The 22,918-nt window shown below is 38.7% G+C and overlaps 1 protein-coding gene across 3 annotated transcripts in view; it reads left to right on the top strand.

The window, feature by feature from the left end:
* The window catches only part of ITPR2 (inositol 1,4,5-trisphosphate receptor type 2), a 515,671-nt gene that overhangs the window by 4,526 nt on the left and 488,227 nt on the right, over positions 1–22,918 (top strand). For 2 of the 3 annotated variants that reach the window (XM_047864957.1, XM_047864956.1), the window contains exon 1: positions 277–797. The exons of the other annotated variant lie outside the window; for it this stretch is intronic. In XM_047864957.1, coding sequence (XP_047720913.1) covers positions 706–797 — 92 coding nt within the window. In that variant the 5' untranslated portion in view covers positions 277–705. Of the gene's footprint in view, positions 1–276; positions 798–22,918 lie in introns of those variants that run through there. 3 annotated transcript variants of the gene reach the window in all.

Raw genomic sequence — 22,918 nt, 5'->3', positions numbered from 1 at the left:
GGGGACTGTCGCACCCCAGGCCCATAAGCTCCAGGGCGGCTATGCACCTCCCTTTTCCTCGCTCTGGAGGCCCCCGCCGCCCCTCTAGCGCCAGAGGCTCACCGCAGCGCGCCGCTTCCCGGGCGGCCCGGCCTCCCCAGATTCGCCCCGCCCCGTTCCAGCTCCGCCCCCGGCCGCAGCTCGCTGATTGGCCTTCCACCTCCTTTCCCCGGGCTCCTCTCCTCCCCTCAGCCCAATGGGCATCGCCACCTGGTCCAAAAATTCCCCCAAGGGGACCGAGGGGCTCTGCCACCACTAGCTCCTGCAGGGCGGCGGGGACCGCCGCGGTGGGGCGCAGAACGAGGAGGGGACCCGGAGCGGGGGAGCGGAGGAGGCGGGAGGAGGAGCAGAGGTGTTGGAGAGAAAAGTTCTGAAAGGAACAGGAAACCTGCCGGGGAAGCGGCGGCTGCGGCTCTCGGGCCCCTCCGCCCCCCAGGGCTGCGCACGTCGCGGGGCGTCCGCCGCAGCGGCTTCGCTCCGGGCCGGCTTCCCCGGCGCGGGGGCAGGGCTGAGCCACGACACTCGGTCACTCAGGCCGTGCCCTTCGCTGCCGCTGTCGGCGCTGCAGCTGTGCGCTCCGTTCCGCCTCTGCCGCGGCGGCTCCCCGGAGAGGGCGGCGAGGGCGCAGGGAAGAGGAGGGACGTCTACTTTGGAGCATGAAGCAGCATGTCTGATAAAATGTCCAGCTTCCTCTACATAGGGGACATCGTGTCCCTGTACGCGGAGGGCTCGGTCAACGGCTTCATCAGCACCCTGGGGTAAGCCGGGGACGCGGGCTGCGCAGCGTCCGCGCTCTCTCTCCTGAACCATCCCCGCCCCTGCTCGCGCCGCCGCGTCCCCCTGCTCCCGCCCGGGGGGTGGCCGGGCCGTGCGGCTGGGTCTGTGCGCCCGCGGACAGCGCCGGGCGCTCGGCTCGCTCGCAGGAAGCTGCCCGGAGAGGCAAGACTTTCTCAGCAACTTCGTAATCTCAAGCTCAGAGACGCATCAAAAAAGGAGGAAGTGATTCAAAAGCCCCGAGACAGGCCCTGCGAAGAAGTCTTCCCTAGCTTCTCCAAGGGTTGTTTTCGTTAAATGTGTTTGTTTTTCCGAAAAGGTAGAACAATACTGCACCTCTCCCGGTCTTGGCGAGCGACCACCCCCAAGCCCCTGTCTCTCAGGGCAGTCGATAAAAGTCCGTGGCCTTGGACATGAAACTCAGGCGACGTGGTGAGCCAAAGTGTGGCTTTGCCCCTGCGGGGGTTGCTCACCGTCTCGTCTTCTCTGAAGTAATTTCCTTTCGGCTTTGCCAAACCGGGACTTGCCGTCAGGGGTAGCCCAGGGATGATGACTGCAGCTCTGTGACCCTTAGACGTCTCTGAGGGCCTCCTGGTTCTAGAACGCAGACCTGCTTTTCCCCTGTCCCGGGCCTTGGCCCACTGAAATCCTGAACTTCTCCTGGAACTCAGCCAAGTGCAGGGCTCTTGAGATTCGAGCTGACTTATGAATGGGGGAAATAGCTATATAAACATAACATGTGCTAGTTGGTTAAATAGGACTTCCTTGATGACTAGTATTTTCTCTCTGTCCTGATTGTGAATACCAGTTAGCAGTTTAAATATGCACGCGGCAATGTGTTTTCATGCGCACGCATTTTTTTTTTTTTTTAAATTTTTATTACCTTGCGGCCTCAGTACTTCAGACTGCCCACTCTTTAGGATTTCAGGCTGCAGAACTGGTGTTTCCACTCCTGGCCGGTCACTGTTAGGTTTTAGGGCACATGACTTAACATGCAGTGTCCTTGGACCGTGACTGTGAGCCATATTATAACGGAGTGGGTGCCTACTCGACCGAGGTCGTGGAAGTCACCAGTACTTACACAGTTTGTGTTGTGCATCTCCCCCGTAGGTGAAGGAAGGGAGGTAGATATAATTGATTCCCTTTTAGGTCAATGTTAATCGTGAAACTGAAATGGGTAAGAAAAAGTATCAGTGGCCAGTGTGTATGTTGGGTTTGTAACTCATGAGCTACCATTTGTTCCTGACAGAATTCACAGTACAAGGACATTTTTGTGCCCCAGCACCATTTTGCAGATGAACTCTGTTGCACTTCACCTTTCCCCACCATAGACTCACTCTCTGGGTGGTGGGTAAGCAGGAAGGGCTCCAGGGCCAAAATGCTTAGGGTCAAATCCTGGCTTCTCCATGTGTGAATCTTATGTCTGTGGGATGGGCAAGTTACAAAATTGCTCTGTATCTCAGTTTCCTCATGTCTAAAGTTGGGAAGAATGATGGTTTCTACCTCACAGGGCTTTGGTGAGGAAGAAGTGAGTTAATATATGTAAAGTGCTTAGCACAGTACCTGGCACATAGTGAGCACTTATGTGTCAGCTATTGTAATTAGCACTACCTTGGTTCCTGTGAACAATAGTTAACACTGGTAGACAAAATGATAAAAAAAAAAAGGAGTAGGAATAGAGTATAAAGCCTAGACAAACAAAAGGCCATGTGTTTGTAGTGTCTCATTCAGCAAAGGTATGTGTTTATGTATCTATACACATAAAGAGTTATAGGTGGTAAATCAGGAAGCTGCTGCTTCAGCAGTTGTGGACTCTGTCCTGCTCATTATAGAGATCAGGGAACTCAGGGGAAGAGAAATGAGGTGACTTACCTAAGAAACAGAGGATATTAATGCCAAAAGCTGGAACTGTAACCCCGTCTCCAGATTCCCAGCCGAGTGTGTGTTTCTTTGGCGACATATCATAATCTTTAAGCCTTGAGAAAAAGAAAGCTCTCGACCTTTAATGTAGTGTATGTTTGTGAAAATATTTATTTGTATCCAAATTTCTCGCTGGTGTTTTGAAAGTTGCATTTCTACAGAACATGTGTAGTATTATTTTTCTGTTAACAAATTGAGTCTTGTTGAGGTTAATATGACAAGACCTCTGTGTAGCTCGATTCTGAGGTGAAGAAGGATCTTCAGAAAAGCTGCCCTTGGTGCAGCTTGGTGCTTTGATTGGATATTCTTTTTCTCTAACCTGTGGAGCTAAAAATTTGGCTTAAAGTTTCTGATTTCTGTTTTAGCCCTTTATCCATTTGACACTTTCGATAGCATGATGGCTTTTCAAATTCAGCTTAAGAGAGTAGTTAATGAGAATTTAGTGGATAAGCATTTCAAGGTAATTCTTGGTAAAGATAGTCATCTGCAAACAGATTTTGTCTGATTTGAACATTTAGTGTGTAAGGAAGTTTTGGAGGATATGCATTATTATCATTTTGCTTTGGGGAAGTTTTGCAATAAGGTAATGAATTTTTCTGTTAAAAAACCGATCAGTTTCATTCTCGAAGAGTTTAGCAGGCTCCTCTTAGAGATACTTCCTACTGGAAATGTGGGAGGAATTTTCTTAGGCTCTGTGACTGAGCTTCCAAGTTTGATTTCTCAGTGTGAGAAATTAGAATGCCCCAGTTGCAAAGATTTGCATTTCCTCTTTTTTCTCCAGTTATCCTTTAACCAGTACGTACCTGATGTTTCTGAATCCCAAATTTTTGCTGACTGAGGTATTTTTCTCCCAGCTTGTGTAGGTGCAAAAGGGGCCAGTTTGTATTTTGTAACTTAATTTTTCATCTAAACATCTATTTAAGAAACACTTATATTGATTTAAGGAAAACTGCTTTAAATCCTGTAGAATGAAGATGGTGAATATATTTTAAACAAACAAATTTCTGGCTAATGGTACATTTTAGGGTTATAGTTTTTTTTTTTTAAAGGAAGGGAGGGAATTTTGGGACCTTTTCTATTTTCTTTATCCTGAGCCTCACTTCCCTGGTTATTGCCACATCTGACACTTCATATTTCTGAATATGATATCACCTTGAGTATGATATCAAGGTCAATATCACCTTGACCAGTGATTAGGTACCATCCAGTGGGAATGAGCATAGCAGGACTTCCAGGGTGGGTGGGATAGAATCAGTAAAAAGGTATTTAACTCCTTCATTGTCTATTCTCCATATGGTTGAAAGGTTAGTAAATGACACATGTGCATATGAGTGTGTGTGTGTGTGTGTGTGTGTGTGTGTGTGTGTGTGTCTATATATGTATAAGTGATTGCTGCTTTTGGCTTGAGGTTTCTTCGCAGGATCTACCAAGAGTCAACACCCACTAGTTAAAGTCTCAGCAAACTATCAGATGACACTCATTGATGCCGTGACTACAGAGCATCATAATAATCTCTTAACCAGAGTGACAAAAAACTGGGGCCCTTATCTTTACTTGCTGCTTGATTTTTGGCCAATTCAGTGAACTTTTCAGTACCTTTGTTTCCATGTTCAATGATGGACGTTAGGTAGGGTGATGGCATGTCACACAGTTTATAATTCTACCTTAATTCCTTGGATGAATAAAACTGTAAATGCATACCTTTTATTGTTCCCAATTATAGTCCCTTGACTTTCCCTTCCTGATCTTTTTCTCTGTTTAATGTTTTTGGTATTTAAATATTTGCAGATTTGTTTTATTATTATCTTTTCTTCTGTCATTGAATTATGCTACTTTTATTACAGTTTTAAGATTGTTTCCCTTACTAGGACTGTCTGATCAGTGAAGAAAGAGTCAAGTAGATGAAGCAAGGCATGGTTACAGTCAACTTCTATTTTAGAATAATTTGCAGATTATCTTTACTCTTTCCAACAGAACCCTTCCAAGTTAACAGCCAGTATTTCCTGCTGTAACTAGCTGTATAAACTTAGCTTTGTTTTGGGTGAGGCATATGCTATTTTGATAAAAAACATCTAAAAATCCATTGAATATTTGCATGCATGTTCAGTGGAGAGGAAGAAGACAGTATAATCTTGAAAACTTAGCTGTTTTGGAAAATCTAAGGGTTAGTAGTGTCATGTTATGGAACTTGAAATCTGCTCAGGTACAAAGACAGTTTCTCAAGTGGTGAACATAAAGTCTATTTTAAGCTAAAGTGGACTGTTTCTTAAACTTAGAAGTCATTCCATAAATGACTTCTCTTTTAGCTTTTAGACCCTCTCTTGTGGATAGCTCAGTCAGGTAAACAACCATCCCTCCTCAAATGCCTGGCTTGGCTCTGATAGACTGAAACTCACAGCCAACTGCTTGATCTTTTTCTAGGTTTAACAGAAGCTTATTTTATTTTATTTTATTTTATTTTATTTTATTTTATTTTTTGCATAGGTAACACATTTCATAATCACTTTGTCCTCTTGGAACTGTCCTTGTACAGATGGTACAAGGGTAACTTATAGAATATAGACAGAATACTATAGACTCATAATTTAAAACTGAAATTCCAGGCAATGGGTGTGTCTTCATATACAAATATAGAAGAAGAAGTAACAGTGGACATCTATGACAAATTTATGGCATAGTAACAGAATGAATTTTACTCCTTTTTTATTAACACCGGATCTTGGTAACCGATCATCAGATTATAATGAGAAGTGTAACTTTAATGATCATTCATTCATTCATTCATTCAATGGATAAAACTCTGCTTTTCAAATGTATTGATGCCTTTTTTTTTTTTTTGTGGTTATCTTTCCACTCCCATGCAGATTTAGACTGGAAAGTTTTCAATATATGCCTTCAGAAAACCATAATTCTACTTGAAAAATACAAAACAACATACATGGGAAATAGTGACAGAAAATAGAACAGCATATTAGCAGTTATGGCACCACATGGTGAATGGATAGGTGATTTCCATTTTCATTTTTGTATCTCCTATGTTTCCCAGGTTCTATATATGTTTCTGTAATTAAACATCTATTACTGATACAGTTGGGAAAGCTAGCCAAAGTGAAAGTGATGTTTTGAAAGAGTCTTCAGTTTCTTATTACTGTTAGTCGACAGTATTTATCTTAAAAAGCATAAATAAAGCATTGTACTGGTCATGGTCTGCAAGAAAACTACAGACGAGGAAACTGCATGCTACTGAAATAGATGGTCTTATGTTTACTGTAAACCCAACTTGTTCCTAGCTATTATTGGTATTTTAAAATGTATTATGGGAAAATGTTTGACCAGTAATGCTGAGCAGTTATGAATGATTGATTTAACTTATACAGTAAATAAATAGTTTGTTTTATTTTAGAAGTCTGTTTATACATGTAAGAAGTAAGTACTTTAGCATGGCCGACTTGTTCATGTTCATAATCTTAGTAGTCACAATGAAACTTTTATTTCCTGAGTCAGCTTCTATAGGTGATAGTTTGTGAAGGATTTCTTTTTGTGTAGGTATGATTGAAATATTTTTCTTAAGTATCTTTGAAATGGATGATTAGCTCTCTCAAAATTCAAATCACTCATTGGTTAACAATGGCTGTTTTATAGTTTATACTAACACACACCCACAGAAATCCAACCTTGAATAAGAATAAATTAAATTAGGAGGCTATTTACAAAAAAGTTTAATCATAAAATTGAAAATGTGTCTACATCACGCATCAAGTCCATGTAACTTTCCTTGTGAGGTGGTTTATGCTGGAACATGCTGCAGATGGAATCATTAATTCACTCAACAAATATTTAATGAGCCCTGACTATGTGCTTGGGATACAGTGTGAAGATATGCTGGATCTTATGTAGTTTGTGGATTCCTTTGAGAAGTTGGCTAAGACCTATGAGAGAGTATATGTATTTGACATCTTCTTTGCTCTCAGTGCTATAAATGCCACAGGGTAAAGAACTGTCATTTTAATCTTTGTATGCTTAGCACCTCAAACAGTTCCTGTTTAATAAATGTTTGTGAAGTCAGCGTAGTAACTATTTAGTGATGGAGGTGAGACTGATATTGAATAACCACAACATAAGGCAATTCTTTTCAAATGTCATAAAGATGATTAAAAACAGTATTGTAAAGAAGTCAGAAGAAGATTCTGTTGCTTCTTGCTGGTATGATCTCGGTGCGGGGAGGGGGCGCTTCGAGGAGGAGGTCGTATTTAAGCTGAACTTTGAAAGATCATTAGGATGGATATTTGTCTCAAATCTGTACCCATAATTTGAGCACATATTATTTTTTTATTTTAGAGAGAAAGAGAGAGAGAGGGCACGGGTGGGGGAGAGGGGCAGCCGGAGAGAGAGAATCTTAAGCAGGCTCCGCACTGAGCGTGGAGCCAGACACGGGGCTCAGTCCTATAACCCTGGGATCATGGCCTGAGCTGAAATCAAGAGTTGGATGCTTAACTGACTGAGCCACCCAGGTGCCCCTTGATATATATTTCTGATGTTTTTTTTTTCTTCATTTAAAAAGAGGCTTGGTGAAATTTTACTGTCAATTTTTGATAGCTCCAAAAAAGGAAGCAAACAATTGGATATTTTTGAGATATGAAAAGATAGAAGACATGATCTAAGAAGATATTTTGTGCTAATTTCCAAATATGAGAAGTTTAAGTTTGGCTCAGATCCTCTGAGTTGTTTAGACTGCCTTCAATCTTTGTCACATACACTGAATTTACTGAGACCCGAGATAATGAGGGCATGTTATAAAGAAGAAACTTGGGAATTATTTGGGGGAATTTATACAATGCTTCCAGCTTCTTAGGATATTATATATTGTGCTCGCTTCGGCAGCACATATACTAAAAATAGGATATTATATATTTACTCCTTTCCCCTTATTTTTCCTTGTCCCCACTGTTTCATAGTTTTTCTTCAGGAATCATGAACCTAATTAGAGTCTTACAGATCCCTGGAAATTTAGGCAATAAGGACAACTTTTTATCTAACATAGTTCTAAATTTCTTGGGATGCAAAAAAAAATAGTTTTGTTTTTTGTTTTTTGTTTTTTTGCTTCATACTGCCTATGACTGTTCAATACACACACAGACACACATTCACACTTGGTATAGAATACCTTTCTGGTAGGTATGAAGCCCTCTTTTTTTTGATGCATTTATAGATAACCATGAATGTGGGGAAAGGCTTAGGAAGTGAGCAAAGCATACTCTGAATACATGTCTAAATTCTTAGAATTCAAATGTGTTATTGAGATTCTATTAGTAAGATATTTGATCTCCTATTAAAATATCCTCATAAAAATTTCTTTGTGAAAATTACAAAATGCTAGACTTTTATTATATATTAGTTACCCAAAACAATTCCTCAACAGAGTCCTAGAGAAAACTGAAGTTTTTAATTAAGTAATTTCCTGGATATCTAGCCCTCTAAGACCTTGTGGTAGTGACTAATTTTGAAACAATCACTAAAGGCAGACACTGCTACTCTCCACATGTTATTGAAAAGAGGATTCATCAAATTATGTAGGGAATTACATGGATCATCAGAGCTAAATAGAGCACAAACAGAACCGACAGAAACAAAAAAATAAAACTGGACCATAAAGTCATTGATTGACTTTTCTACTGGCAAATCAAAGCGTATTCAGGTTTTTCCTGCTATTTGAAAGTTTACTTTATGCCATTTTGCTTTACAAACGACCTACATTAATAGCTAATTTTCATTAATTGAAAGAAATCCGAAGAGAATTTTTGCTTTTGTGTTATGGTAATTGCTTCTTTGTTTTCTGCCATTTTGGCTTGCAAAAGCTTTCATAGGAATGCTCTACTTTCCAATAGTGGGGTGGGGAGGAGACCTGTTTTTGTACACATTTCTGAGCCTAAAGTGATCTCCAATTCATGTTCCAACTCACATTTAGTTAAATTATTTACAAACCTTGTATTGAATTGTCTTGGATCCTCTTGAAAAGAATCTATCGGTATCCTTTGCTATTCTCATTCTTATGATCTGATCTCAAAAGCCCAAAAGATTTGGAAAGCAAAAGATACTTGCATATCATTTTCCCACATGGATAAAGCTTAGGAATCAAAAGTCTATATTATATTAGAAGTAAGGTTCTTTTGTTTGTGAGGAACAGAAACCATCTCTGGCTAGCTTAAGCAAAGAAGGAAATGTTAATTATAAGGATACTGGAGGAGCTCCAAGAAATTGAATGATGAGCTCAACAACTGAGCAGTAAGCAGGCAAAAACCCAGGGCTGCTGTGGGAATCTTAATAGCAGAAACTTCTCTCTGGGTTCTCCGTTTACATGACCTGGATCCACCAGCAATTCCTATACTTTGCATCTTCTTAAATTTCAGAATGTTGAGTGATGGAGTTTGTCTCCACTCAGATTATTCATTAAGGTGCATGAACAATGCCAGGTTTGATTATCACGGAAATCACTGAGCAGAGGTGTCTGATTTCTGCTGGCTTCTGGGCAGTGTGGTATGGGGAGAGAGCTAAGGGGATTGTGAGCTTAGATCACTACTTTGTAGGTAAATAGTAACTTCCTAAGTGCCTTTCTAAATAAATTGTGGTAAAATACATATAACATAAAACTTGCCATGGTAACCATTTTAAGTATAAAATTCAGTGGCGTTAATCATATTTACAATGTTGTGCAGCCATCACCACTATCCATTTTCAGATTTTTCATCATCCCAGACAGAAAGTCTGTACTCTTTAGATAATCACTTTCCCCACTTCCCCTCTGTGACTCCTAGTCTACTTTCTGTCTCTATGAATTTACCTATTCCAGGTGCCTCACATAAATGGAATCATACAATATTTGTCCTTTTGTGTCTGGGCTTATTTTACTAACTATAATGTCTTCAAGCATCATCCATATTGTAGCATGTACCAGTACTCCGTTCCATTTTATCACCGAATAATATCCTATTGGAAGGATTTAGCATGTGTGTTTATCTCTTCATCCGTTGATGGTTATTTGGGGTTGATTCCATTTTTAATTGTTATGAATGACACTGCCATGAATATTCATGCACATGTTTTTGTGTGGATATATATATATTTTGTGTGGATATATATTTTTCATTCTTTTGGGTATATATCTAACAATGGAATTGGGGGGTCATATGGTAACCTCTTTCACATTTTGCCTCAGCCTTTCCTATTCTTATCTTGCTCTACCCTTTTACCTCCCTACTATCTTATTATATACAATATAATTTACTATTTAATGTACCCATTGTTTATCATATGTCTATGAACTCTTTGAAGGTGGGGATCTTTTTGTTTTGTCAATGAGTATCTCAAGTGCTTGGCTCAATAAATATTTATTGAATTAGAATATATATATTCTCAGGGTACCTGGGTGGTTCAGCTGGTCAAGCATCTGACTCTTGAATTGGGCTCAGGTCATGATCTCAGTGTTGTGGGATTGAGACTGCATCAGGCTCCGTGCTGAGTGTGGACCCTTCTTAAGATTCTCTCTCCTTCTCTCTCTGTTTCCTCTCTCCACCCCTCCTTCCCTGTCCCAAGCCGCTTGTGTGCACACTCTCTCTAGAATAATAAAAAAAGAGAATGTATGTATTGTCAAATCTCTAAGTAGCTGTTAACATCAGTCCTTCTCTGGAAAGAAATCAATATAATTGTTCTTATTAAATGTTTTGAGAATCTATATAGGTAATTCTTTTGAAACACATGAAAGTTGCCATTAGTTTTATGGTGCCATTAAACCTCACTATAATAGGGAGTTCAATAATCTCTTGGGTTATATCTCTGCACCTACTTAGCCCAACATGTGATAAATCCTATAGTCTAGAAAAAGTAATGTGTATAGCCTTGTTTAATAGCCACATGAAAGAAAAGTTGATATTTCAGAAAGTTCGATTTTGTTTTTAATGTGTGCAAAGGGTGAATTTATCATCTCTTTCTCTTTGTGGATAGTATATGATATATCCAGGGAGACATTTTGGCAAAAAAAGTTTAGTTGGGAATAATTTGCTAATGTGAAACTGGAGAATAGTTGGAGAATTTATAGAACTTAAGAAAAATAGAATGACAACTTGTAATTTTTATTTTTGAAATTTAAGGATAAGTGTCTGGAAAATTTAAAAAGTAAGACAATGTCATTCTATTTCCTTTAGTTCTAATGTGCCATGATCTTCTATGATAGGTGTTTAAAATGTAATATTTTTAGAAAAGTACATTTGAGATGAAAGATACAAAACATGATCAGTTTTGCTTCATTTCTGTGACATCCACATTAATTCAGTGGAAGTACATCACACCAATTAAAGACAGTGACTTAAAAAATATATTATACAAATCATCAACACAGTTACATTAGGTATCCAAAAGAAGTTAATGATTTAAGGACTAGCTACTTGTGTTTGGCTAAAGTGTTCAAGGTCATTGCTGATATCAGGGACAAAACTACTTAAACATTTGCATTTCAAGTAGATTTTTGGCTTCAACCATGTTTTCAAAGAGGGTAATTTCAAACCTGGTTTGTTAAAATAGGCAGGAAATGTAAAGAAAGGAATTTTGTTGTTTTAAGGACTCTATGCTTGTGGCTAGGAATGGTAAATATTATGACACTTTTAAATCAAATTAAGCCTCATTGTCAATGAAAGTGTTATTTATTTAAAACTTTACCAAATTAATCCATTTCTAGGATTAAGAACAAATGAAAATAGAGCCTCTATTTACCTTTCTTCACTATTTACCTGGCAGGACGTGATTTAATACTTGAGTTCTAATTCTAAATTCATGTGAAGAATGAGCCTCCTTTCCCAATCAGTACAAATGAAGTCATTGTTATCTGTTAGGGTGAAACCAAGTGCTTATTTCCAGTCTTAGCTGCTAAAGAATCTCTCAGAAAGGCTTTTAAAAATATTATCAAATTGCAAGTATAATAACACTTTGTTAATTATTGAAGAATCTGAATAAAGAATTGTTTAGATAAATTGTCATGTAGGACCTTTGAGAGGCAGTAATTACCTTGGCATATAAAGTTATACTATGACAGTTTTCTAAAGAGTGTGGGGCACCTGGGTGGCTCAGTCAGTTGAGCATCTGACTTCAGCTCAGGTCATGATCTCACGGTTTGTGGATTTGAGCCCCGTGTCGGGCTCTTTGCTGACAGCTCAGAGCCTGGAGCCTGCTTCGGATTCTGTGTCAGTCTCTCTGCTCCTTCCCCACTCATGCTCTGCCTCTCTCTCCTTCAAAAATAAATAAACATTAAAACAATTTTTTTAAAGAGAAGATCAACATTCATATTGCACTTTTTTTTTCAAAATGGAATTATAATTAATATGATAAACTCTAAAGAATTGATGCCAACTGCATCATTTAGTTTGAGACCAATTTAACTTAGCAAAATACATTTTAATTTCAGTTTCAATGTCAGAGACTGCTAGTTATTCTCTCAAATTCATTTTTCCTTTCTTCCTTTTTATTTATTTATTTAATAGAATTTATTGTGAAATTGGTTTCCATACTATTTTCTTTTCTTCCATACTAACAGAAGTATTTTAGTTTGTGGGTGCCTAGAGTAAAGACCATATTTCCCAGCCTCCCTTTCAGCCAGGGTGGTGATGGACTATACTTGGAGGTCGGGCCTTTAAAGAAGGCTTTTATTGGCCTCCTCCCCACCCCACCGCCTTCAGTTAATTGCAATATGAGCAGGTAAGAAACCATCTTGAATCATGGTGATAGAGCATCTATAAATGAACCTGTTCTCTGGATATCCTCAAATCCTGGCTTGACTATATTCTAACAGATGATGAAACTGGATAGGCACACAAAGGCCAGATCATATTCCCCGTTAGGTAATGTGAAGCCATTGAAGGATTTTTAAGCAGGATAGTGAAATGATCAGGTTTTGCTGTAGGGGGATCAGACAGTGGTAAAGAGCAAGAATAGAATAAGGTTGGAAATGGTAGACATGGGAGGAATCAGGGTCATATGTAAGGCAGCCTGAGCCAGGCAGCTGTGCTGGGGATGAAAAGTAGCTTATCATAGAATCACTGAAGGGACAGTATCTCTGGTTAGTGTTTCACTTACCAGACCTAAAAAGTTTCATAGATTAAAATATTCATTGTGACTTTTGAGGCTTTATTTTAAGAATGAAACACATGGGGTGCTGGGTGGCTCAGTCAGTTAGGCGTCCGACTTCAGCTCAGGTAATGATCTCAAGCCTTGTTGAGTTCAAGCCCTGTGTCTGGCTCTGTGCTGACAGCTGAGAGCCTGGAACCTTCTTCGGATTGTGTTTCCCTCGCTCTCAGCCCTTCCCCTGCTCCCCCTGCCCATGCTCTGTGTCTCTTTGTCTCTCAAAAATAAATAAACATTGAAAAAAAAATTTAGAAATTTCTTTAAAAAAAAAAAACGAAACATATAGAAAGAAGTTTCTGTTTCATTTGCTTATGTTTGGATAAAATGTCATGAAGCCCAGCACAACCTCACGCTTTTTGGGGCTCTGAGATCCAAGCCTCATCTTGTTCCATGCTTTCCTCTGCTGGCTCTCTGCTTCAGGCACAATGCTTCCCTCCTCCTCCCCCTTTTTTTAGGTGCACAAACATTCTGAGCTTCCTCTTACCACAGGGCCTTTTCACACATTTTCTTCTCTGTCTGGTAGGTTTCTTCACTTAACCTCATGCCTTTCACCTAATTTATACCTATTCATTATTCAGATTTCAGCTCAGTGACCCATCTGCAGTAAACTTTTCCTGATCTCCCAGACTGTGTGAGTTCCCTTTCTATATGCTCATACAGCACCATACTTTTTTTTTTTTCTTTTTTCCTTCAGAGAGTTTATCACAGCTATAGTTTTAATTTTACTTAAGGTTACTCTGTAAGGGCAGAGACCATGTCTGGTTTTGTTCACAATCATGTTCCTAATGCTTCACACAGTATTTGTCGGATAGTAGGTACTCAGGAAATTTTGTGTTTGATTCAGACAAACGTGGTTTCAAATCACACTGTACCTCTTGGTATTACCTTAAGAAGGACTTAACACCTGAAACCTCAATTTCTTTATCTGTAGAGTGGGATTATTGCCTAGTTTATACTATTGTGATAAGATTAATGGCAATTAACATATGTGGAACACTTAGTAAGAATCAAACCCTTAGCATCAGGTGCCTAAATTAAATAGGGTAGAAACCATAAATATTCAAAAAATCAACATGAGTCTCCTTTTGGAAGCTTGGTTGACTTCAGAGTACATCGATGTTGAAAGTTCTGCTGTATTATGTTTATAAAATTTTGCAGTAAAACAATTTAAGCTGGTGTTTGTTTAGTAGGCTGTTCAAAGGCACGATGCCTTATCTATTATTTATTTTGGTTTTGGCTTTTTTTTCTTCCTTACTTTGATAATGCACGTCACTAAATTGCAAGCACCTACATTTATCTTTTATTAGTGATTTGATGCCTGCTATCTTTTTGATGTAATGGGAACACCTGAAGTGTACCAACATTAGTAATAACCTTAGAATTGCTTGGCATATATATGTGTACATATATATGCCATATATATGTATATATATATATGGCATATATATGTATATATAGATGGCATATATATGTATATATAGATGGCATATATATGTATATATATGGCATATATATGTATATATATATGGCATATGTATGGCATATATATGGCATATATATGGCATATATATATATATATATATATACACCCTGTCTTCCTTGACTAGAATTTTCAAGTCTTGTTACATTTTATTTGTTTGTTTGTTTATTTATTTATTTATTTATTTATTTATTTATTTATTTATTTTTAAATTCTTAATTTAAGTAGGCTCCACACCCAACGTGGAGCTTGAACTCACCAACCTGAGATCAAGAGTCCTAGGCTCCACCAACTGAGCCAGCCAGGCACCCCAAGTCTTGTTACATTTTAAAGACAACATATTATTTTAGTTGCTAATATTTCTTCCCTGGTAGAACATAGTGGTAAAAGGAAACAATTTTGTTTAATTTATTGAAACAAAAACAAATGTTTGCTTTGGAGCCATGAGAATAGAGGTTTTGCACAACTTTTCTCTGGACAGCTGGTGCTACTATACTTCTCTAGTCTCCTATGGGCCAAGATCTCCTAATGAACTTCCATGAATGGTTGAGGGATTAGCAAAAACTGCTATCTAATTTGGATAATTAATCAATTCACAAATAAACAAATATGCCTAGGATAATCTTGTTAAATTTTGAACAGTGACTAATCAAATTTTGATGGCCTCTTATCTTGGGAATACTAACGATTTTTAGACAAAATCATGGGGGTCTGAAAGGCATAGAGAGTGTCTCTTATATATACCAAACAAACAAAAAAAATGATGCAGACTGTAGCCTTCTTTTAGATATGCCATAAAAGGAGATTTTACTATTTACTGGAATCAATATATATATATACACACACAAACTATTGAAGAATCCTTATAAATTAAAGCATTAAAAAACACTTATACCCTCCACTTTATTTTTTTTAACTTTTAAAATATTTATTTATTTTTGAGAGAGAGAGAGAGAGAGAGAGAGAGAGAGAGAGAGCATGAGCAGTGGAGGGGCAGAGAGAGAGGGAGACACAGAATCCAAAGCAGGCTCCAGGCTGTGAGCTGTCAGCACAGAGCCTGATGTGGGGCTCGAACTCACGAGCTGTGAGATCATGACCTGATCTAAAGTCGAACAGTGAACCAACTGGGCAGGTGCCCCATACCCTCCCACTTTATAAACTCTTGTTTGAAAGTTTCTCCCCGATGCTTCCTTGTAGCTAACATAAATTCCTTATGTTGCAGTTTGTATTCGTTTGCTATTTCTAGACTAGAGTCATGGCTGAGAGCTCAAAAATGTCACATTCCTTGTTATGATAGAACTAGTGAGTTTGAAGACGCTTTATTAATCAGGCTGGTTTTTTATTGAAAGAAACAGAAGACCTGGTTGGAACAATTGTCAGCAGAGAACTTTGTAATCAAGGTAACTGAAGGGTCTAGTCATAGGTTTGTTACAGACTCCTTCCCTTGATTCCATTGTGTCTGGAGTGTTCCATCCTCAGGCAAGCCTCTACCTATGGTGACTGCCTGGCTGCTAGTAGCTTCTGCCTCACAGTACCCTATCCTCTTAGCCCAGAGCTGAAAAGAGTGCCTCATTTCCATGAACTCCAGAAGTGTGCAGTTGTCACTGTTGCAGGGACTAGGATAATGGTCCCATCTTTGGCCAAACACTGTGGCCAGGGAATGAGATGCTCTGCTTACAGGGATGATACCATCATGCCCTGGGTGGGAGAAGAGCCCATCTCTGTTATTCTGTCAGGGTTCTGTTGCCAGAGAAAGGCAGTGGGTCCTGGAAAGGCAAAGACAACACGTGTCCACTGCAGCCAAATAGGATTCTCTTACCCTCCAGGAAGCCACATTTCCTATGTCCTTCCAATCAGGTTTTCAACTGTGAAGACTTTAATTATGTTTGGTGTTGATAGAAGACTATTTCTGTTTCCAGTTTATTACTTTGGGATTTAAACAATTTTTTTTAAATGTTTGTTTATTTTTGAGAGAGAGAGAGGGAGAGACAGACACAGAGACACAGAGACACAGAGCATGAGCAGGGAAGGGGCAGAGAGAGAGAGGGAAACACAGAATCCGAAACAGGCTCCAGGCTCTGAGCTGTTAGCACAGAGCTCAATGCAGGGCTCAAACGCTGGGACAGTGAGATCATGCCCTGAGCTGAAGTCGGAGGCTTAACTGACCGAACCACTCAGGTGCCTCAACTTTGGGGCTTTTTAATGCTAGCACTGTTTCAGATGGAGTTTACTTTCTGATGAAAAGGAGAATTACGTGAGTACTTTTACATGCCATACTAAAGCCTCAGGTCTGGTCTGGTCTAAACTTCCTTGGCATCAGCTCTTGAAGGAAAGAACTCTGAGGAAATCAAGTGTCACGGTGAGAGGTCAAAGAGGGAAGACAGCAGTTTATTGTATCTAAATGTACCTAAATGTACCTAAATGATACCTTAACAATGTTGTTACAAAATAAAGAGGGAGTTTATGAAGCAGACTTTTCAAAGTAAGTACCTTATTCACAAGCACATGAATCAACATGCTTTGATAAATGAATCTCATCATGAAAGTATATGCATTAGAATCTCTATTTCTTAAAGTGAATTTTATTGTGAGTGTATCTGCTTTTAATGTAGGTAGTATTTGTTTAGGTACAAGTAGCTTATCCGCTTTATGAAATAATTGCATCACGTCATGTATACACACATTAATTATTATGGTGGAGATGTATACAGAGCAGGGTGTAATATAGGCAGGATTTAAAATACAAATTTTGAAGGGTGCCTGGGTGCCTTTGTCGGTTAAGCATCAGACTCTTGATTTTTGGCTCAGGTCATGATCTCATGGGTTTGTGAGTTTGACCCCCTGTCCGAGCCTGCTTGGGATTCCCTCTCTCCCTTTTTCTCTCCCACTCTCTCTGCCCCTCCCCAACTTGTGCTTGCTCTCTCGTGCTCTCTCTGTCTCTAAAAATAAAAATAAACTTAAAAATAAAATACAAAGTTTGAAATTAAAAAATCATTAGCTTAGATCTCAAAAATTAGAAAATTTTGTTGTTAAAATACTTTCAAATAAAAATTTCTCCTGTAAAACCAATATATTTTGTGCCAGAGCTAGATATGAATTATGACTCTTAATTGATATGTAATATTGAAATGTGCTCTTTGGGTAATCTTTTCAGAAATAGCACAGTAAAATTTTCTAACTTTTTAAAAAAATGTTTTTTACATTTATTTATTTATTTTTGAGAGATGGAGAGAGAGCACAAGTGGGGGAGGGGCAGAGAAAGGGGGGCACAGAATCTGAAGCAAGCTCCAGGCTCTGAGCTGTCAGCATAGAGCCCGACACGGGACTCGAACTCACAAACTGTGAGATCATGACCTGAGCTGAAGTCGGATGCTCAACTGACGGAACCACCCAGGTGCCCCCCCAAATTTTCTAACTCTTAAAAGTTAGTGTCTTCAACTCATTTTTTCCTTCCTATTTTAATATTTAAAATTGGGGTCCACTTTGAACTCCTGAAGAAATTGGTTGGTTATGATATAATTATCTAGAAATCATGTTTAATTTCAAAGTTGAGTCAAACCATTAAATAGATGTTTGACAATGAACTTTTAAAGGCAATGTGTGTTTTGGAAAGAGCTGTTTAAATGCTTAGGTTTGAATTCTAGTCTACCTTGAAGAGGTTCTGAGAACTTGGGCAAATTATTTAATGTCTGAATTTACTTCTCCATCTTTAAATGAGGAGAACTAATTATACTTGTCCTCTGTTCCTCAGTGGTTCTTTGGGGGGTACGAAATGATGTTATACCTGTGTGAATATTTGAAAAGCTATACTGATACATGCCAGATGTTTTAAAAATTTGTACTAAAATTTTTTTCAATTTATTATTTATTTATTATTTTGAGCCAAACAAAAGCCATCTGGTGCTGGATTTATTTATTTATTTGTCTGTCTACTTAAAATTTTATTTAAACCCAAGTTAGTTAACATATAATGTAATAATGGTTTCAAGAGTAGAATTTTGTATTTTTTTAAAATGATAAACTCATAAGGACATCACCTAAACCTACTTACTGAATTGAATCATATTACACATTTAAATATCAGTGGCTTCTTTTTCCAGATTTGCTATAATTTAAGAAGACACAAAACATTTCCCCTGTAGGAGTGATACAAAAAAAAATAATGTTGAGTTAGTTACATAATCTAGTAATTTCTTGATTTATTTTGTGTTTATTGATGAGGGAACATATTCAGAGAAGAGAAATAATTTATTTTAGTTATGTGTGTGTGTGTGTGTGTGTATAATTACATATATGTAATATGTGTGTGTATACATGCCATATACATATGCCATATATATAATTACATATCTTGTTTTAGGCAGTGGTTTTAAAAATTTTTTTTTAACGTTTATTTATTTTTGAGACAGAGAGAGACAGAGCATGAACGGGGGAGGGTCAGAGAGAGAGAGGGAGACACAGAATGTGAAGCAGGCTCCAGGCTCTGAGCTGTCAGCACAGAGCCTGATGCGGGGCTCGAACTCACAGACCGCGAGATCATGACCTGAGCCGAAGTCGGAGGCTTAACCGACTGAGCCACCCAGGCGCCCCTAGGCAGTGGTTTTAAAACTACACTCCAAACATCATCTGACTATGATTCAACAGTCATGGTTTTTGGAGTGTCATTAAGGTATACCTTTTTTTTTTTTTTTTTTTTTTTGAACAAAACATGAGAGAGGGAGAGCAGATGCGGATTTAGGGTTTGTTGATTGTTAAAAAAAAAAAAAATACTTGGTCAGGCTGTTTCTTCTAGCTCCAGCATTCAGTGAAGTTTAAAGGGTGACATACTCCACACAATTATGTGTGTAAATTAAAGTATCCATAAATTAAAAGCAATGTAATATTGAAGGAGGGAAAATAAAACACTTCCTATCACATCCTTTCTTTTCCTGTTTTTAAATTCCAAGCTCTTTAGAGAAAACTTTTGCTACTTAGCAGTTGGTTCTTCAGGCCATGTTTGGAATGCTAATGAGTCTGGCCTAGTAACAGCCCCAGCACTGCCAAGTTGTTGGAATTTAGATGTTTTTCCAGTCATGGAAGAGGCTTTTGATTGGTGTATGAAAGGAAGGGAAGACTGAACATCCCTTGGTGCTGTGCTTGGAGAAGGGGAGAATTAAAGAGGGTGGACAAGGGGAAAATGGCGTTCCGGCTCTCTTAAATGTAGAGAGAACTCAGTGGTTTAGAATATTGAATAAAGCAAGTGACCAAAGAGATGTCATTTCACTAATTTCAAGTTGAAATATAGGACACCGTGGGGGAAAGAAAGCTCTAAGGATTTCTGGAGACCATTTACTGTAGGGACTATCCATAAAAATTGCTTCGTGAGAGGAAACTGAAAAAGGAACAGGGGTTCTTTTGGTAATACTAAATCTCGGTTCAGAGTGAATCCTGTGCCTTTCACAGACCTTCTTCTGACAGGCTAAGTGAGACCATGAAGGTTTTTTATTCTTTATGATTTAGGATAATTTCTTCTTATCCTAGCAGGAGATGACACCATCCTGCATGGATGTGGCCTCTCAGTGACAAAGCCCTCTGTGTACAACCCAGCAACAACACACAGTTGAAGAATTGTTTGTCTCCTAATGGATGTATTTATTTTTTTCATGTAATTTGTTATTATGTACAGCATTATGACTTAATGTGCAAATTTAGAAGAGCTTTAAAAATGAAAAGCTGAAAGCTTGTATTGGTTTGTGGGAGAGAGTGAGTATATTACTAAATCTACATGTGTTCCGGGGCGCCTGGGTGGCGCAGTCGGTTAAGCGTCCGACTTCAGCCAGGTTACGATCTCGCGGTCCGTGAGTTCGAGCCCTGTGTCAGGCTCTGGGCTGATGGCTTGGAGCCTGGAGCCAGTTTCCGATTCTGTGTCTCCCTCTCTCTCTGCCCCTCCCCCGTTCATGCTCTGTCTTTCTCTGTCCCCAAAATAAATAAAAAACGTTGAAAAAAAAAATCTACATGTGTTCCTTATAGCATGTCCCATAAGTTTGGTTGACCCTGGAGGTTTGTCTTTTTCTTCTTGATTAGGAGTTTGGGTGGAAGCCATAAGTTTGACAAGATAATTGGACCCTAAACACAGTTCCTCAAAAAGACAACCTAAAAAATATTTTGGGTAAGTTTAAAGCTCAACATTGTAGAAGAGAAAGGATGAGATAAACATATGTAGATTAATAAGAGCACGTGCTACCAAAAGACAAATACCTGGTTTTATTCCTGGGGCAAAATGGCTGCTGCTGACATTGCTCTTCTCTCATCTCTCCCAGGAGGCAAGGAAGTCGTGCTATCTGGGAGGGAGTTGGGAAGACTTTACCAAAATGTAAAGTCTTACGAAAATACACATGAGATTGTGTATCCCCAGGGAGATACCTTTTGTTGAAGAGTGAAGGTAGTGGGTACATGGTAAATATGAATCAGTGAATATCTGGGCAGGATAAAAAAAAATCATTGCAGACATTTGATTACTTGGTCTTTAGTTTCACTCACCAAAATGGCGGGAGCTTGAGAAAGAAGTTGTTTTGCCTTGAAAAGGAATCTGCTTTTGGTAGTCTAGGAGTAGGAGAGGCCAGAATAAAAGCTACCAAATCACATTCTTAGGGGAAGTTTTTGTGAGAAAATAGTCACAATGAGCCAACTGCTGTTTAAACATCTTCAGAAGACCATTTTTGAGTAAGGGAAAGCAGTGACCCTGGTTCCTGTTTTTCTTTTCTTTTCTTTCTTAACCAGACAAGAATCTGATCAATATCAGTTTAGTAAAAATCAATTTTGCAGATGAAAAGGATATACCTTTCCTTTTGGGTCCAGGAAGAGCAAGGGTGAAACAGCCTATATATATGCTTCAAAAGGAATTAGAAAGTAGGTACTGAGATACTCCCATCCATTCAAATGATGGGCAGAATGTAGAAGATGATAGCTTTCTTGAGCTTGTCTTTGTTGGTTTTTTTCATTCATACTATTATTTGTTCTTATTTTTTAAATATAATTCATTGTCTAATTGGCTAACATACAGTGTGTAAAGTGTGCTCTTGGTTTTTGGGGTAGATTCCTGCGATTCATCACTTATATACAACACCCAGTGCTCATCCCAACAAGTGTCCTCCTCAATGCCCATCACCCATCCTCCCCTCTCCCCCACCTCCCCATCAACCTTCAGTTTGTTCTCTGTATTTAAAGTGTCTTATGGTTTGCCTCCCTCCCTTTCTGTTTGTAACTAGTTTTTTTTCCCTTCCCTTCCCCCATGCTTCTGTTAAGTTTCTCAGGATCCACATATGAGTGAAAACATTATATCTGTTCTTCTCTTGAGCTTGTCTTTGTAAAATTATTTTCCTCTGATTTAAAATTATAAAGATGAAGATTATAACTTCAAGAGAATATTTTTCATATTAATTTCCCCTATGACTTTTCAGAGTTATTGACATTTTGCATGTTGCAACTTGATTGCTCTTTACTTCTATTAAATTATAATATAGAAACTTTCAAATTACATTGCTAAGGGAAAAAAATAAAGTTGGCTATTGATAGCAACATTTGTAAGCTGGGCCCTTTAAAACTTCATGGTAGGGGGAAATCCTCCTTTTGAGGAGTTCTTTGCTTCCCATTAATTTAAAAAAAAATCACTGAACTATATGTTGACCACAAACAGCATCCTAAGAAGATAAGACTATATGTGTTATATATAGGAGAGTCTCTAAATCCTCTTCTCTATTCAGCCCTTGAAGTGCTAATATTTGAGATGCTCTCCAGCATATTAGGGGTTAAGGCAGTCAGCTATTAGCTATTAGTTTTGTTTCCATAGAAAAAAGGAATTATTAAAGGAGTTAGCTTCATAATATATTTTAAAGGATAGTGATATTTCTGGGAAATGTCTGTTAAATAATGTGTGTCTTCTTTGAACAAAACTATGTAAGGTTAAAGGATAAGAATTTCCATAAAAACTTCAAGACATCTTGACTCTAAGGTATGCTTATGTTCTAAGAGTTTTCCTTAATCTTTGGGAATCGTATGTCACTTTGAGAATCTGAGGAAATTTATGTTGCAACTTTAATGTTTATTTTTGAGAGAGAAGGTGAGAGAGAGAGAGAGCGAGAGCGAGCACGAGAGGGGCAGGGGCAGAGAGAGAGGAAAACACAGAATCTGAAGCAGGCTCCAGGCTCTGAGCTGTCAGCACAGAGCCTGATACGGGGCTCGAACTCATGAACCGTGAGATCATGACCTGAGCTGAAGTCAGATGCTGTACTGACTGAGCCACTCAGGTGCCCCTATGTTGCAACTTTAAATGAGTATACAAAGACACAAGAGTTTACCCATGTTTGAGGGCATTCAAGACTCCCTGAAGATCACCCGTTGGATTGTTGGACCCAAGTTTGGCAGCCCTTGTCCTAATGTGCAATAATGGCTCTTACATTAAACTGTAAGCTTTGCGTTTGGTTTGTATAACACTCTGTTATTTCCTCAGTGCCCAAAACAGTGCCTGGCTCAAAGTCAATGAATATTTGTTGAATGAAT

Source organism: Prionailurus viverrinus, chromosome B4 (genome assembly GCF_022837055.1).
Source record: "Prionailurus viverrinus isolate Anna chromosome B4, UM_Priviv_1.0, whole genome shotgun sequence".
NCBI lineage: Eukaryota > Metazoa > Chordata > Mammalia > Carnivora > Felidae > Prionailurus > Prionailurus viverrinus.
The sequence above is the reverse complement of the archived record's forward strand: the minus strand, read 5'-3'. Positions and strand labels throughout refer to the sequence as shown.